The sequence below is a fragment of the Canis aureus genome, chromosome X (genome assembly GCF_053574225.1).
Source record: "Canis aureus isolate CA01 chromosome X, VMU_Caureus_v.1.0, whole genome shotgun sequence".
NCBI classification, from domain to species: domain Eukaryota; kingdom Metazoa; phylum Chordata; class Mammalia; order Carnivora; family Canidae; genus Canis; species Canis aureus.
The window spans coordinates 96,847,650-96,867,000 of NC_135649.1; the positions used below are offsets into that span (position 1 = coordinate 96,847,650).

Below are 19,351 nucleotides of genomic sequence, written 5' to 3' on the forward strand. Positions count from 1 at the left end.
TGAGGTTGCGCTATGCATTGAGCTCCACACCCAGCACAGAGACTACTTATGAATCTGTCTCTCCCTCTCCCTCTGCCCCTCCCAGACCCCTGCTCATGTGCATGCATGCTTTCTCTCAAAATATGTACATACATACGTATATATAGTTGAACATATGGGAAGGGGGAGAAAGAGAGAGGCAAACCATAAGAGACTCTTAGCTATGGGGAACAAACTGAGGGTTGCTGAGGGAAGGTGGGCAGGAGATGGGTTAAATGGGTGATGGATATTAAGGAGGGCACTGTGATAAATGTTGGTTGTTATATGTAAGTGATGAATCACTAAATTCTACTCCTGAAACCAATATTACATTATATGGTAACTAACTAGAATTTAAATAAAAACTTAAAACAAGTTACAGTATACATAGTCAATGCATAGAACTATGCAGAAAGTTATATTTCTATACAGTAACAACAAAATATCTGAAAAAGAAATCAAATAATCCCATTTATGATAGTATCAAAAACAAAAGGGTTAAGGAATAAGTTTAACCAAGGAGGTTAAAGATACATAATATTAAAACTATAGAACTTTAATGAAAGAAATTAAAAAGGGCACAAATAAATGGAAAGATATCTGTGTTGATGGATCAGAGTTCATATTGTTAAAATGTTCATACTACCCAAAGCCATTTATAGAATCATTGCAGTCTCTATCAAAATTCTAATGGCATTTTTTTTCTCAGAAATAGAACATTCTTAAAATTATAGGGAACCTCAAAAGACCTCAAATGACCAAAACCATCTTGAGAAAGAAGAACAAATTTAGAGACCTCAAACTTCCGATTTCAGACTATATTACCAAGCTGTAGTAATAGAAACAGTATGGTACCAGCCTAAATATAGACACATGGACCAGTGGAAGGGAATTGAGAGCCTATAAATAAACTCTCATGTACACAGTCAACTAATATTTGACCAGGGAGTCAAATATACTCAACAAGAAAGAGAGAAGTCTCTTCAATAAATAGTATTGGAAAAAAATAGATATTCTCATACCAAAGAATGCAATTAGATTCCTATCTTACACCACAAGAATTAACACAAAAAGTGTCAAACACTTAAAAGACCTGAAACCATAAAACTTTTAGAAGAAAACAGGGAGAAAGTTCTTTGATATTGGTCATGGCAATGATTTTCTTGGATGTGACACCAAGGCACAGGCAACAAAAGGAAAATTTAACATCGAACCAAAATTATATATATAGTATATATATATATATATATATATATATATATATATATATATATATATATATATAAAGATTTTATTTATTTATTTATGAATGAAAGACACACAGAGAGAGGCAGAGACATAGGCAGAGGGAAGAGCAGGCTCCATGCAGGGAGCCCAATATGGGACTCGATCCTGGGATTCCAGGATCACACCCTGGGCTGAAGGCAGGCAATCAACCGCTGAGCCACCCAGGTGTCCCAAGCCAAAATTATAGATGTATGTCAAAAGAAACAATCAACAAAATTAAAAAAAACCTAGAGAGCGAGAGAAAATATTTTCAAACCATGTATGCGATAAGGGATTATTAGCTAAAATATATAAGGAATTTATACAACTCAATAAAACAAAGCAAAACAATATGATTTAAAAATGTGCTAAGAAACTGAATACTCTTTCCAAAGACAACATACCGATGGCCAAAAGTTACATGAAAAGATGCTCAACATCACTAATCATCAGGGAAATGCGAGTCAACGCTGCAGTGAGATATATCCTCATATCTATTAGAATAGCAGTCATCAGAAAGTGAAAGAGATAAAAAATGTTGGTGAGGATGTGGAGAAAAGGGAACCCATGTGTGGTGTTGGTGGGGATGTAAATTACTACAACACTGTGGAAAACAGTATGAAGGTTCCTCAAAAAAAATTTTAAAATAGAGCTTCCAGTAATCTGATTTGTGGGTATATTCCCAAAAGAAGTGAAATCCAAATTTCGAAGAGATAGTTGCATCTCCATGTTCATTATAGCATTATGATTCACAATAGTCAAGATATGGAAACAACCTAAGTGTACATCAATGGATGACCGGATAAAGATGTGGTATACATACATATATACATATATGTTTGTGTATATACATACGCTTATACATACATGCATATGATGGAGCATTAATCAGTAATGAGGAAAAAGGAAATCATGCAATTTGCATAAATTTGGATGGACTTTGAGGACATTATGCTAAGTGATATAAGTCAAAAAACAAATATTGGGATCCCTGGGTGGCGCAGCGGTTTGGCGCCTGCCTTTGGCCCAGGGCACGATCCTGGAGACCCGGGATCGAATCCCACGTCAGGTTCCCGGTGCATGGAGCCTGCTTCTCCCTCTGCCTGTGTCTCTGCCTCTCTCTCTCTCTCTCTGTGACTATCATAAATAAATAAAAATTAAAAAAAAAAACAAATATTGTGTGATCCTACTGAATATGTGGAATCTAAAAAAACTGAGCTATAGATTAGAGTAGTGGTGATGGTTGACAGGTCTGGGAGGTGAGGTAAATGGAAAGATTTCAGTCAAATGTTACAAACTTTCAGTTATACACAGAACAAGTTCTTGGGATCTGTACAGCATGGTGACTATAGTTAGCAATGCTGTATTATATACTTGAAAATTGCTAAGAGCATAGATCTTAAATGTTCTCATCACAAAAAGAAAAAAAATGGTAATCACGTGAGGTAATGGAGGTATTAACTAATCCTATTTTGGTAATCACTTCACAATATACATGTGTATCAAATCCCCATGTTGCACACCTTAAACTTACACAATGTTGTATGTCAGTTACACCTAAATAAAGCCAGGGTGATGGGAGAAGTGGAATGAGGAAGGGCAGTACTGAATGTTAGATTTAGAAATTCCAGAACAGGAAACATGAAGAACTTTCTGTTTTATAATCTGAGGTGTGGCCCTGGAATCTGAAACTGTGGGGGGATAGATTGGGCAATCTAGAATGTTGGCATCACTGATAGGATAATGGTGAGCAAAAAATTGTCCAAACCTTTATATAGAAATTCTTCTAAAATATGAAACACCAAAATTTCATATCTCTGTCTGATCAGGCATAGAGCTGTGGAATGTTAAGTTTGGAAAAAACCTTGGAAATCATCTGGTCCACCTGTTAGGTTAGTGACAGAGCAGAGATAAAGAAAAACAAGTTGATGTCTCCAGGCTTACTTAAGTAAGCTAATGATTGAGTCCAGATGCCCTGATCTCAGAGCTGATGTTCTTTTCAATATATTTGTGCTGTCACCTCAGAATGACTTCCTGCCTGATTTTCCTTAAAAAAAAATCGCTCCTTATCCCTTTCTTCTGGTTTAAATAGTATCATATTTATATATAATATATTTATATTTATATATAAATATATATATATATATTTTACTACAAGTCTTTGGCTAAGTTCCGTTAGTCATTCTAATATTATTGTCTCTTTGCCAACTGCTTGAAAAGATTACAAGAGAACATCTAAGTAGAAATTGAATAACCTGTTTACTTATGCCATTATAGGCTCATTGATTATGCAAATAGCCTTTATACTTTAATTAGTTTAACTGTTAGACATATTGTTCTGCTATGTCACAGAGAGCATTTATTTACATTTCAGTAGATCAGGCACTGCATTCACCAAGGAGAGTAAAGAATTTAAAGTCGTTTTAATTAAATTGTATCAGGCTTAAGATGGTTGTAAAGAATAAGGAGAATTAATATGGTTCTGCACATATTTAGTATTTGGTAAAGTACATGAAAGCTTCACTACACTAAAACTATGCATTATATATTAAGACTGTACAACTAAAACTCCATTACTTAGAAGATAGAACTCTACTTAATTTTTTTCTCTTAATTTTTTACTCTTTTAGAAAATAATTAACGTTATTGGCTTAGATTTCCTTTTTAAGGTAAAAGCGAAGCAATATATAATTATTCCAGTACCAAACTGAGATTTTTTTCCCTCAGTGGGTACAACAGGGTACTTTGTAGCAAAGGGATTAACATGCACAATTTTCTTGTAGATATTTAAAATTTTGCTAGTTTCCTGGTTAATAAGTAATACATTCATTTGTAAAAAGTATTTCAGAAATGTATGAGGCTTTAAAAGCACAAGTCTACTCCCACTACCACACTTACTGTTTTGCAACCTGCTTTTTAAACTTAAAGTTATATACCGAACCACTTTCACTTCAGTACAAATGTATTGGTGCTACATAGTATCCCATTGTGTGCATATGTGTATCTCACAATTTAGTTAACGAATCCTCCACAAAAGCTCATTGGATCTATTTCTGATACGTGGCTTTCTTCAAAGCTGAATTCAACAGTGTTCATGCCACTTTGTATTTCTGTGGTGTTGGTTGTGATCTCTCTTCTCTCATTTGTAATTATATTTATTTGGGTTCTTTCTCTTTTTGATAAGCCTGAGTGGGGGTGTATCAATTTTATTAACCATTTCAAAGAACCAGCTCCTTGTTTCCTTGATCTGTTCTAGTGGTTTGTAGCTTTTTTGTTTGTTTGTATATATAATTTGTAATTATGTACATATTTAATTTATTTATGCTCTAATCATTAAATTTTCCCTTCTTCTACTGACTTTAGGCTTCATTTGCTGTTCTTTTCCTAGCTCCTATAGGTGTAAGGCTAGTTTGTGTATTTGAGATTTCTCTGGCTTCTTAGGTGGGCCTCTATTGCTATGAGCTTCCCTCGTAGGACTGCCTTTGCTGCATCCCAGAGGTTTTGGACTATTTTGTTTTTATTTTCATTTGTTTCCTTGTATTTTTTATCTCTTGTTTGATTTCCTGGTTAGCCCATTCATTCTTTTTTTTTTATTGGAGTTCAATTTGCCAACATATAGCATAACACCCAGTGTTCATCCCATCAAGTGCCCCCCTCAGTGCCTGTCACCCAGTCACCCCCATCACCCACCCACCTCCCTTTCCACCACCCCTTGTTCCTTTCCCAGTTAGGAGTCTCTCATGTTCTCTCTCCCTTTCTGATATTCCCATTCATTCTTTACTAGGATCTTCTTTAACCTCCATGTATTTGTGGTCTTTCTAAATTTTTTCTTGTGGTTGACTTCAAGTTTCATAGCATTGTGGTCTGAAAAGATGCATGGTAGGGTCTCAGTCTTTTTGTTTTTGGTGAGGGCTGATTTGTGACCCAGTATGTGATCGGTTCTGGAGAATGTCCCATGAGCACTTGAAGAGAGTGTATTCTGCTGCTTTAGGATGGAATGTTATGAATATATCTGTTAAGTCCATCTGTTCCAGAATGATATTCAAAGCCATTATTCCTTTACTGATTTTCTGTTTAGATCATCTGTCCACTGCTGCATGTGGGATGTTAAAGTCCCCTACCATTATTGTGTTATTATCAATGTGAATTTCTTTATGCTTGTTATTAATTGTTTTATAAATTTCGGTGCTCCCACATTGGGGGTATAAATGTTTACAGTTTTTCCTCCAACTGTACACTGTATTTTGTGTGATACATTTTGTAAAGTAAAAGAGTAAAAATATTTAAAAAATTAAGTGGAGGAGTCAGATTCAGATTTATTAAAATTAGAAATTGTCCAATAAATTTACATATCCAATGGAAACATATTATGAAAAAGTTATTTTCTCTATTCTTTATTCACAGAAAAACATAGCTACACACAACAGCTAAATTATAGTCATGGGAGAATACGTTCATTTTATTACATATGCCACGTAAATGGCTATATCTTATTTTAACACCTCTGTGAAATTAAGCATAACCAATAGCCATGAGTTATTTCCTCATTCATATGAACTTTTTTACATCTTGCTTCATCTTTTCTATCTGATTCTGTTATTTACAGACTGTTCAGTAATAATATAATGATAATGTTTTGTGACTTTGAATATTCATGCTTTGCTTGTTGGTTTATTTTATGGAAGGTCTATGCCAGGAAGGAAGCCTTAAAAGGAGGTTTGGATAAAACTGTAAGTCTTCAGAAAGATCTGTCAGAGATGCATGAGTGGATGACACAAGCTGAAGAAGAATACCTAGAGAGAGATTTCGAATACAAGACCCCTGATGAATTACAGACAGCAGTTGAAGAGATGAAGGTAAAATAAACCAAATACAATGAAGCAAAGAAAGAAAAAAAAAGATGCAAATTGCTTGACACTGTGATTCTACACTCTGCTATTTCCTTGGTTTAATGGTGGAAGTTGATTTTTAATGAATTCAGCTTCAAGTTTGGTATATGTTATGGATTCTGAAACTAGGTGTTTATTAATTTTAATGCATGTGGTCAAAATATAAATATTGACAATCACCATTAGGAGCATTTTTTCCCGTGACATTATACAGTATTGAGATTGGAATCAGCTACTCACATGAGCTGTTTCTAGTGATGAAAATTCAAATGGAAAATATGCCAAGTATTAATGCAATGACAGTTGAAAATGTAGCTAACAGGCTGTGTTAGTTTGGTGTTTTAAAGGGGTTTCTGAGAATTTGGGTAACTGATGGTCTTTAATGTGAATTAAAAGGACTGAGTTTACATAGAATTTTTCTCAAACAGTAGGATAAAAAATAATACTGATATAGGACCAAGGAATCTAGCATGTAGCAAGGACTGGGAGTTAAGGCCAGAAGTAGAATCTATGCAATGACATTTCAGTATGGCCTTGGACAACTGGACAGTCAGTGTTATCTCCAATTTGTCTACACAGTGTCATTTTCTAACTTGAATATATGAACTGAGAATTGAAACTTATGTATAAGTAAATTTCCTGGCTCAGAATGGGCGTTCAAAGACCCTGTGGTAGAACCAACAGCATTGAATATATTTCATTTCAATCCATGTCATCCCATCCCAAGCTGTTCCAAGTGGATCATGTGGCTTTAGTCACATATAGAAAGTAAAATTAAAACACATAAGGAAGACTGTGTTTAAACAGGAATAGTTTTTAGGTGATTAAAAGCTGTAAAATGATTCTAATCTAATAGTACTATATATCATTCATTTACTTAAGCAACAAACATTAATTGTATAGTTACTACACCCTTTTAGACACTGAATACAGTGATGAGCAAGACATAAAAACCACTTGACTTCTTAGAACCTACATTCCAGTGGAGACAGAGCGGGCAGTGAATGGAGAAACAAACTCCTTTGAGATCATGGTAATTTGCCAAAAAACTAAACCAAGAATGTGAAATAAAAACAATTAAGGCTTAGGCAGAAGTTAGGGTGGTGAAATGCTATTTTAGGAAGAGTTGACATGTAGGGTATTTGTGAGACATTATAATCTGAGATATGAATCCTAAGAAAAAATCAGCCTTAAACAAAAAAAACAAACATGGAAGTACATTGCAATCAGAGGTAAGAGCTCCTGCAAAGATCCTAAGGCAGACAAAGAGGCCTACCAGCCTGCAGGGAGTAAAGCAGGGTAAGTAACCTGAAATGATTTTGAGGGGATGGGTAGATACCTGTTAACAGGGTTTTATAGGATTGGAGGAGTTCATGAAAAATGAAATGGGAAAGCCATTGGACAGTGTCAAACAAGAGACTCTAATGATTTTAAATTTGAATGGGGAGGTCACTCTTAGGAAAATTATATCATCATAGATGGTGAGAGCTATAAGATACTTTGGAAGCAAAATAGTCCACACTTTTCTTTGCTGATCTGAAAACTAAAGTCGCCAGATGGGTGAATACTTTACTCATAGTCGCAGGCTTTATCTGTGGTAGATCCAAGACTATTGGGTAGATGTTATCTCATCCCATCCCACTACATCCCATCCCAAACTACTCCAAACTCTCCTATTTTTTCTTTCATTTTCTTTTCTTTTTTTTTTGATTGCTATTTTTGTTATTTTAATTTATGAAGTTTTGGAATTGGTTATGAAGCAATAGGATGCTGAAAGAAGGGCTATTCATGTTTTTTCTTTTTTCTTTTCTTTTTTTTAATTTATTTTTTAGAAAGGGAGACAGAACGTAAAGACTGCTAACTCTGGGAAACGAACTAGGGGTCATTTTCTTTTCTTTTTGAGTCATGTGCCACCCCCATTGCCTTTCCCCTCACACCCCAATCCCCTGGTGGCAATTTTCCTCACCTCCTCTAATACTTTGTAGCCACTGCCTCTGATCCTTAAGTAGATAATCAGCAGTGAGCTTGTGTTTAGCTGCTATACTTCTCCCATTTTTTGGGTTTGGCTCTGGCCCTCTGCTGGCCCCTTTCCCTGTCTCCCTGAGCAGTTTGCCTATCTGGCTAACCACCCAGTCAGATTCTTTTCTCTTTCCAGTGCTAGAGAACAGACTGTCTCAAATTTTGAAATTTTACACACAGTTCTTGAAATGAGTAACCCAACAATTTATTCCACGTTGATTTACTTGTTGAAATAACTAATCTAGCTACAAAATTGTTCCAGGATGAGGGTGATATTGAAAAGAGGAAATGCCCAGGCAGCCTCTGACAACAACAGTCAGGGGAGTTGACAAGAAGATCCAATTTCTTGTATTCTTTGCCTTCCAGTCACTGGAATCTCCTTAGGTCTGTTTCGCTACCCAGAGGAGAGTGATGGTACCTTGTCCAGGCTTCCACTTCTGCTCATGTTGAGAGCAAATTTATCTTTATTGTCAAAAGAGACTGGCAGACCTACTCAGACATCTCTCCCTAATTTACTCAGAGTAAAAGTAGAGACATCCTTCTGTTTCTTAACTTTTATCTCCTGTGTTTTACTTGAAAATGATTATGCTGTTTTCCTGACTTCTTTTCCCCCTGTAAACAAAACTTTTCAATTAACATGAAAGAGTTTGGTTGAGTGTTTGATAAGCATTATCTGTCTTGAAAATTCTTTTGGAGGTTGACTAAATGACTAAATGGTGAAACGTTGTATTAAACCCTCCAAAGATCTCTGAGATTTCGGTTTTAAGTGCTTTCTTCTGTCTTTATTTTGTATTAAATTTACACTATTGTAACTCTAGTGCTCACGCTTACCAGAATTATATAAATGTTCTTGCTGTTCTCATTGTTTGGGTGACAGACTAGAATTGTGATTCTCACAACTGAGTGAACATCCCAGTCACCTAGAGGACTTGTTAAAGACTTGTAGGCCCCACCCCAGAATTTCTAATTCAGTGAGTCTGGGGTGGGACCTGAGAGTTTTTATTTCTAACAGATTTTTAGGAGATGCCAGGGAACACGTTCCAAATGGTTCCAAGAAACCACACTTTGAGAACCACTGGTTTGAGATGTTGGCAATGAAAGGTGTCTGAGCATATGATAGTTAGATTCACGGAAATAATGGGAGGAAAAAATACATAATTTCTTGTTAGTATTACGCCTAAATAATACCAATCATTTAGTTTTCTGCCTTTTCTTTCAGTGGACAAATTTTATCTCCGTTTCTCCTCTGAATGTTCCCCAGCTTCCAAGCTTGTGTTTTTAAAAAAAGAATATGAAAGCTGAAAAATGGAGTAAGGAAGTGTTCTTCATCCTGCATTTTTGATAGTTGTATAGGTTGTTTGTAACTTGTATGAAATGTGATTTCATTCATTGGATCCGGTACACCATACTTCTTCATTTCACGGAAGATTTGAGATGGGCTTAACAGAAACTATGAGAAAGAAAGGATGTAGTTTCCAGGACGACTTTCTTAAACAATTTGGAACTTAGTTTTCTGATGTCAAATATAGAGATGACAAAACACATCTCACAAGGTTTTGTTAAAGATGCAACAAAGTAGCACATATAGCATGTCTGACATAGCACACAGCAGCACGTTCTTAGTGATTAATGGTTGACAAAATTGTTTGTAAGCTAAAATTACTATAGTCAAAATATGGTTTATGTAGAAACAAAACTCAGTAATGCAAAAAAACAGATTTAAGAATTTTGAGCTAAATTTTTTAATCAATTGCATCAAAATTCATGAAGGTAATCACTTAGTATTCAAAGCAATGTGGCATTTGCCATCCTATCATATTATATACTTTTAAGGCATTATGAGAATAAATTGAAAGGCATAGGGTACTTGTCTTGAAAAATACAAAGGCACTTTATACCTGACCTTGTCCATTTTTTGCCCACCTCCCCTTGCCCTCACCACTATAATGCATATGGGACCAACTTCCCCCTGCCAGAACCTGCATTTTTTTGTGTAAGGACTTTTTGTGGTTCCTGCATCCCACTTTTCCCACCTATTTGTCAGGCTTCATTACTATGAAATAACATCTCCCCAATAGCCTTTAGCCATGGATGGGAGATGATGTATCCATACCCCAATTCTATACCCTTGAGTGGGATAATCCTGAGACATGTTTTCCAAGGCTTCCCAGCAAGAGTAAACTCTAGTCACCAACACTGATTCCTGAACTTATTACATATACCCTTATAATCTCTCTTCCCTTTCCTGTCTCCATTCCCCATTCCTACACCAGTATTTGCTTTACATGACACATTTTGAAAGCTCATCTCAGGATTGGTCTTTGGAGTAACTCAAATGAAAGATATATTGTGAATGTGTGTGTGTGTGTGTGTGTGTGTGTGTGAGAGAGAGAGAGAGAGAGAGAGATGCACAAACACATCAAAAGTTAAGAAGTATAAATACCCTCCAGCTAAAGACCTCCAGCAAGATTCATATAGTTGGACAAGTTGAGTTGAGTTTAGTACTTCTGGCAGCAAGAGAGAATACATAAATGGGGAACAGTGGGTTGTATGAGTTAGAGCATATTAGAAAGAACCTGAGTTTGTGTTAGATGATTTAAGGGAGAGTTGAAGAGCTTTGCTTTGGATCGCATATTGTCAGTGAGTGGGAATAACTCTGCGATTGGATATCTTAATAAATCTGTCCTAGAAGGAAGGACGACTAGAGTGGGGCTGAAGGTATAATTAATAAAGAAGCAGCAGAGACTCATATTAATGGGGACATGGAAGTATTAGGTATTTTACAGTTTGGACAGTGTTTGTGCTTTGTATATATTCTAATGTGATTATGGAGTATAGTGGTATGGTTGTCATGATCCACAATGGTAACAAAGTAGCCTTGACTGATGTCGATATTCTGTGAAACAATTTATGGTCCATGGAAGAAGACCAAAGGCATAGCTGAGTATCAGGACGGTGTCCCTCATTTCAGGGGCTTCTCTTCTCCTCTCTCCCTTGTATGTGTTCAGTTACTGAATAGAATTTTCTTTCTCAAAACATGGCCCTGGATGTAGCATTAATAAGACTTTTCTATATTAATTATCTTTTGATTTAAATAATGGTATCTGTACTAATTTCAATATTAATCATTTATTTGAGTAATTTAGAAATGATTTCAATTCTAGAATATGGGATATTTTTGTTAGTATTGAAATACTTGATTCTTGCTTGTCTCATGTATGTGTGTGCATGTATGTGTGTATATATGCATACAAACACCATGTATATGAAAGAAGGTGAGAGAGCACACCACAAATATATACCTACATGTTGACTACTTTGCCCAGCACTCTGATTAAAGAGGATCCTACATTCTGATGATAATTTTTTTTCCTTCTAACTTCAAATTTTAACTAAATCTAAATTTATGGAAGTGGCTGTAATCACTATTGGATTTATTTTTTCTTAATCTCCTAACAGGGATCTTGTGGGGAAGAAAGTATGTGATATCTAGGAATGCATTTTGGAAATAAATCCATTGCCTTGCTTATCAAGTAAGAGAGCATTCTCTATTTTTCAGAGAGCTAAAGAAGAGGCCCAGCAAAAAGAAGCAAAAGTGAAACTCCTAACTGAGTCCGTCAATAGTGTCATAGCTCAGGCTCCACCTGCAGCACAAGAGGCCTTAAAAAAGGAACTTGACACTCTTACCACCAACTACCAGTGGCTCTGCACCAGGCTCAATGGCAAATGCAAGACCTTGGAAGTCAGTTGCTTTTCTTGATCTTTATTACTTATGTGTAAACTTATGATCCTATGTGAAGCATAATAATTCAAACATGATAAAACAATGATTCAGAGCAGAAACACTGCTGTAAAACTCTTAGGCCCACATTCTTCATAGAGGCACTTACAAGCTTGAGACTTTGGGCCAGTTGCTTCCATTGTATAAATCAGTTCCCTGTCTATGAAACAGACAAAAATGACCTGTCTCATAGGGTGTTGAGAATATTACATGAGCTATCCTATGTAAAGTACTTCACCTAGTGCCCACTAGATGTGAGCAGTAATAGTTCTAAATCTTCTTGTTACCATTATTATTAGGTCGCAAAAATGTTATACATCAGTTTTCTCAAGATTTATAGAAACTAGTCTTTATTCTTTCATATATTTGAGTGTCCATAAAATCCTAAGTATCTTATCAGAAAGGTATTTTTGGCAAGGTATGTTTTATTATTATTGTCTCTACTAATCGCTCTGCACTGTAGGTTTCTTCACAAGTCATGTTGTCTAGCACTTTTAAGGGGACATTTTACATTGTATTTATGTATTATCTCAAGTACTGCTTTATCCTTTCTACATGTTTTACTCCTTAGATTATGATTATCTGAAAATAGTTGATAAAGAATTCACTTGAAAATACCATTTACTAATTAAGGATTGTGTCAAGGAGCACAAAACTTTATCTAGCACCATAAGCCAATGCTGCTAGATACTGCTTACTGGCTGGATTGTAAATTATGCACCCCCCTCCATGAACTGAGTCATCTCAATGAACATAGTTGATAAAGAATTCATATATATCCCAAACCAGTGGATAGGGAATAAAAAGGGATGGTATGACTTTATGACTTCAATACAGATAGAGGTTGTAAGTGTAATTGCACATGAGAAATAGAGGGATAGCTCAATAGTCTTGAAAATTCTATTAATATAAAAATAAAAGGTTCCTTTAGAAAACATATCCCAAAATCAGTTTCTGATGGACTAGCCTATCTTTTACATGAACAACATGAGCAATAGGAAGCAAAGATAATAGTGATGTAAAGAAATTGAGAACATAAGAAAATATTTAAGAGTTTCATTTAAATATTGTCAAAAAGCAATTTCCTATCTACAAAAAGTCCCTCCCTCACGTAATCTAATGGTGAATTAGTTCTGACTTGGTGGAACTTGGTGTCATCTCACCCTTTCTTTTCCATTCTTTGTTTTATTTTCTGTAGCTCCCAGCACTGATACAGCAAATTTTTTCTCTCTCTGAGTATGGCTTACACATAATGTTACATTAGCTTCAAGTGTACAGCATAGTGATTAAACAACTCTATACATTATGCTATGCTCACTACAAGTGTAGCTACCATTTGTCATCATTTGCTATTATATAAAGGCTTCCCTTTAATATTTTCTATATATCTGTCTGTCTATGGGATTCTATGTATTTATCTGAAATTTGTCTTCTAGTTCTCAAATTATCTCTTCAACTGACTATTTCTGTATAAATATACTCATCTCTATGTACAACATCTACCTATATACACATGTATATATGATTTTGTATTTTTTCAAAGACCTTATTTTCCAATTCTTAATATTTTTACTTAGTTATTTTGAAAATTTGTCTTTTTTATGTAATCTCCTGCTTTTGCATAATTAATTCTATTTCTTCCTTTTGTTAAGCAATTTAAACCTATGCCAACTGTTTTGTTGAGAAGTCTCAGTGAGTAATGAGCATGAGCAAGTTCTGGTTTTCCAATAACTATAAGCACCCATATCAAGTCTCATTTTCTGCCTAGTAGTTGGCTTCTTAATCAGTTTTGCAGTCTGATCCCATGACTCTTCATTCACTTTTAAGTTTAAAATTTAGTCTTATTTAAATTTTGATCTCATAGTTGGTTAATATCTTCCATTAGTTTAGATTAATCTCTGGCTTCAGTGATTTATGCAAAGATGAGAGTGAGAAAAAATGCTTTTTAGCATCCCCTCCTCCCACTCAGTTCCTGGATAGTGATTGTATAGTGTTGATTGAAGGGAGGATAATGAGTGGAAAATACATTCTTCACATCAATGTCCTTTTCTTTGTTGGTCACAGTGGCTATACCCTTTTATTAACATGCATGGACATCTGTGACGATGAGTATGTTGTCACCAGATTCTATAGGTTATCACCACTTAGAGGACTTGTTCTCTGTAGACTTGATGTTCTCTGTAGACTTGATGTCTGCTGGGGATCCTTATTCATATAGACTGTTACCCCACCCTACCCCCGCCCGGCAACAAAAAAGATCTATTCATTCATGGTACCTTGGAGTATTCAACAAAATTTCAGGCTGACTCTTGCCAGTAGGCTTAAACCAAATTCTCTTGAAAGTTACATCATTTAAACCCATGGTTCCATGATGCCCTGGTTTCTTATTTCCCCACCACATTTCAGCTTAGCCAGCAAGCTCTGGCAGATCTCATCTTTCAAAACTCTCACCACTCAGAAACTTGGAAGAGTTGTCTTGTTTCCTCTTTGGCCATACCAGCAGCTCAGTAGGGAATGCATGCCAACCAACTCTTTCTGAATGTACCTGTCCATTTGATGAGCGATATTATTTTAGGTCCTATAAAGAAAAGGGACCATATGGGTTTCCCTTAAACACCACAGTAAAAAGATGAGAAAAAAATTGCATCAAGGGCACCTCACTGGTTCAGTTGTAGAGCATGCAACTCTTGATCTTGGTGTTGTAAGTTCAAGTCCCACATTGGGTGTTGAGATTACTTTAAAAGATAAAATATGTTTAAAAATTACCTCACTTTTCAGTTCTCTCTTCATATCCCCCCCACCAGCCTCCCCATTAGCCCTCTCTGTTTAAACCACAGCTTGTTAAAACATATGACTGAAGGTTTTTTTTTTTAACAGAGAATATCAGGAACCTAGTCCTTTAGTTTCTTTTCTTTTTTTTTTTTTCAAAGATCTTATTTATTTATTCATGAGAGACACAGAGAGAACGGCAGAGGGAGAAGCAGGCTCCATGCAGGAAGCCCAAAGTGGGACTTCATCCCCAGTCACCAGGATCATGCCCTGGGCTGAAGGCGGTGCTAAACCGCTGAGCCACCCGGGCTGCCCACCCTTTAGTTTCTTTCTTTCTTTCTTTCTTTCTTTCTTTCTTTCTTTCTTTCTTTCTTTTCTTTTCTTTTCTTTTCTTTTCTTTTCTTTTCTTTTCTTTTCTTTTCTTTTCTTTTCTTTCTTTCTTTTCTTTTCTTTTATAAATTTATTTTTTATTGGTGTTCAATTTGCCAACATATAGAATAACACCCAGTGCTCATCCCATCAAGTGCCCCCCTCAGTGCCTGTCACCCAGTCACCCCCACACCCCGCCCACCTCCCCTTCCACCACCCCTAGTTCGTTTCCCCGAGTTAGGAGTCTCTCAGGTTCTGTCTCCCTCTCTGACATTTCCCACTTATTTTTTCTCCTTTCCCCTTTATTCCCTTTCACTATTTTTTATATTCCCCAAATGAATATTTCTTAAGTATGAACTCTAGTTGCCTGTCTCAAGAAAGAAGATCTTACTGGCAACTTTTAATACCAGGCTAAAGTTATTTATTATAAAATTTCTTACAGTTGTGTCATCTTTAGATTATAAGTTGCAAATTTTACCATTCATTAAAACTACTCACTGCCTCAAATGGCAGCAAATTTCCAAACATGGATTATATTTTTTTTTTTTTGGTTTTGAGCTCACTTGTAGTCAGAATTGTTTTTTACTGGAAATCCTTTCTGCTCTGGGCTGCCAGAGGATCCTTACGAGTATTTTTTTTTTTAATGTTCCTACCAGAGTTCTAGAAATGTTATGTTCTACTCTCTTGTTTAATATAAACTTAGATTTCAGTTTCTTTGGGTGAATCCTTATTTCTCAACTAAAATCCAAATGATTCTCATCTTCTTTGCTAATCCCTTTTACTCCAGTGGGTGGGGATTTTATTTTTTATTTATTTTTTATTTTATTTTATTTTATTTTATTTTATTTTATTTTATTTTTTATTTTTTATTTTATTTTATTTATTTTATTTTATTATTTTATTTTATTTTATTTTATTTATTTTTTTTTAATTTTTTGGGATGGGGATTTTATAGTTTTGTTTCCAGGATCAGTAGCACACAGCTTTATGCTCTTACATTTCCCTGGAATATGTGAGACCAGTGCCCCTTTTCTCATCCCAAGTTAGTGTCGAATACCCTAGCTTTTATATAATATACTGTGTTCTGATATGCCAGTATTTTGTTAAACTTGGCCTCCCAACCTCTGCATGCACTTGACTTCCCTCTTTGTTTCTGCTATGGGAGGATTTTCATATTTCACAGAGCAGCCATGAACTTAAATGTTTTCCTTAATATTTTACCCAGCATTTCAGTATCATGAAAGCAGGGGGTGGGGGAGATAACCACATAAGCTCCATTTACCATTTTAAATGGAAGTTTCCAGTTTCCTTTTTCATTTGTAATTTCTTCAAAGCCACTGTGAATTCTGTGATTTCCAAGTGTTAAGCTTAACAGTTATTCTGAGTGGCTTTTAGCTCCAATTTAGGCTGCAAGACTACATTTTATTTTGCAAAGGTGACTTGTAAAGCCAGTACATTCAGCCTCTCCAGCTGTGTCCTTCAGATGCGTTTGGGACAGAAGAGGCCATCCATCTTGATGGTTAAATCAGCAAGGTAGTTCATTACCTCAATCTGCACCAAAGTTAATAAGACACATTACCAATCACATCTCCTTATTTTCAAAGCTCTAAAGTACCCTCGGGTATTTAAGGAGATATTTATATTTTCCCACTGGGATCTTTGCCCAGAAGTAAGACAGTCTGTAGTCCAGCAGGAGCTGGAAATGACCCAGATTTAAGATTTCTATCACTTTTTAAAGCAAAATACATAATTTCACTTTCTGTAATAAACTGTACATAAAATACCAAGCAAGTCTTTGTATGTGGTGATACAGGTTAGACTGCCACTTTTCATCAAGTAGAGAGGGAATGTCCTTCATCATTTGCAAGGGGTATAAGCAAAGTGAAAATATGGGAAATCTGATCGAATTTTTGGTTTCTCCTAAAATAAAACTTCCTTCTTTGGCTTTATTTTTGGTGGCGCTGAGGTGGTAGTTGCAGGGAGTAGTGGTTGTACTACAGTATTTATAGGTTTGTCCAATATTTGCAATCTCAAATCTAATGGAAAATGATCATTTTTGTATTCTTGTCCTCTACTGCATCTTCTTGCTTTTTACCCAATAGACATAACCATAATCCAGGAATTCACCTTTACTATTTCTTTGCCTTAAAAATGTTTTATCACACTCATATGAACACCTAAATAATATGTTGCTCAATTTTGCTTGTTTCAAGAATTACAAAAAAAATCATATCCTATAATATTTATTTTCTAGGATGTGCCCATTTTGCCTGACATTTTTGTGTCTGAGACTCATCCATGTTGTTCTGTGTAATGAAATTTTCATTTTTACTTCTGTATTCTCTGTTCAAATGTGTACAATGTATTTATACATTCTCTTGTTAGCAGACATAAGATTGTTTTCCAAATTTTGGTTATTACAAAAAGTGCTGAAATGAACAACCTCTGAACTGTCTTTGTTGTCCACACAAAGGAATTTCTCTGGGGATATGTATGTAAAAGTGAAGTGGCTGGATTGTCGGGTATGTGAATATTCACCTGACTAAGAATGAGAGATTGTTTTCCAGAATGGCCATTCTAATATTACCAACCAGCAATAAATACAAGTTTTCGTTAATGTGTATCTTCTCTTACACTTACAGCTGTCAGATTTCTCATTTCTGTTGGTCAACGTGGTATAAATATCGTGTTGTAATCTTCACTTACATTCCCCTGACTGCTAATGGGGTTGAACATATTTTCATATATTTTTTTGATATGCATATATATCTTTTTCTTTGAAATGCTGGTTTAGGTTTTCCTTTCATTTTCTGTTGGGAAGTCTCTTCACCTTTTAATTGACTTGATGGCATTCTGTTCTTACTCTGTTACAAATTTTGCAATTGTTTACTTCAAGTTTGAGGCTGGTTTTCAATTTCTTTATGGTGCCTTTTGATAAATAGAAGAGTTTAATTCTATTGTAATCAAATGCATTCTTTTTTTGTTTTGTTTTTTGTTTTGTTTTATTTTTATAAAATGTCTTATTTAAGATATCCTTTTCCATTCCAAGGTTATAAAATACTCTTCTGTATTTTCTGGTTGCGGTCTTAAAGTTTTGCTTTATTTTGTGTATTACAGTAATCATTTTTCAATACATATCAAATAGCATCCTTGAAATAGTTATTAGTTATATATTCCTCTTAATACACTTCAAGGAAATAATTTGAAATAATGGGGAAATCCATATTCATATTGATGTTCACTATATTTATAATAGTGAACAAAACCAAAAATAGTCTAACTACCCAATAAGTTTTGATTATTAAGAAAACAAAAATACAGCCACTTAAACTTTAGGTTTTCATTAAATATATGTGTTCTGAGTAATGCAGAAAAATTGTATGATGTAAGATTTAGTGAAAAGGGCACTGGAGCTAAATCTGTACTTTAATGTTAGCTATCAAATTACATATGGAATGAAGTTTATTTTTCTAAGTTTTTTTATTTATTTATTCATGAGAGACACAGAGAGAGAGAAAGAGAGGCAGAGACACAGAGAGAGAAGCAGGCTCCACACAGGGAGCCTGATGTGGGACTCGATCCTAGGTTTCCAGGATCAGGCCCTGAGCTGAAGGCGACACTAAAATGCTGAGCCACCAGGGCTGCCCTGAAAGGAAGGAAGTTTAAAGGAACTCACAGAAAAGTGGTCATGGATAATGTTTTGAGATGTTATGTGTGTGTGTGTGTATATATATATATATATATATATATATATATATATATATATATATATACATTTTGCATTTTTATGTATGCTTTTATTTTTTATTTTCTAGACTATAATGTTGATGCATTTTTATTTAAAACAGTAAAATCCCTGACTCTTTAATTAATTTTTGTCATAAAATATTTCCTTGATGATTAGTAATTATAAACATAATAGCTGATCAACATGACTAGTTGCATTTTTAAATATCTACTGCAAAGGAAAGGTGAGCAATATAAAATAAACCTGTTCTATTTTCAAAGCTTTAAAAATGAAAATTCCAAAAGCTCACAGTCACTTCTCCATCACACATTTCATCTGTGATATGTATTTCTTTCTTAGGAAGTTTGGGCGTGCTGGCATGAGTTATTGTCCTACTTGGAGAAGGCAAACAAGTGGCTAAGTGAAGTAGAAGTCAAGCTTAAAACCACTGAAAATATTTCTGGGGGAGCCGAGGAAATCGCCGAGGTGCTTGAAGTAAGTTGTGAATTAATC

General features: G+C 35.1%; 1 protein-coding gene across 15 annotated transcripts in view; it reads left to right on the forward strand.

Annotated features, from left to right (window-relative positions):
* Nucleotides 1–19,351, forward strand: part of DMD (dystrophin) — a 2,162,139-nt gene that overhangs the window by 850,117 nt on the left and 1,292,671 nt on the right. For all 15 annotated transcript variants that reach the window (XM_077887780.1, XM_077887782.1, XM_077887777.1 and 12 more), the window contains 3 exons: nt 5,970–6,140; nt 11,752–11,934; nt 19,199–19,333. In XM_077887780.1, coding sequence (XP_077743906.1) covers nt 5,970–6,140; nt 11,752–11,934; nt 19,199–19,333 — 489 coding nt within the window. The remainder of the gene's footprint in view (nt 1–5,969; nt 6,141–11,751; nt 11,935–19,198; nt 19,334–19,351) is intronic.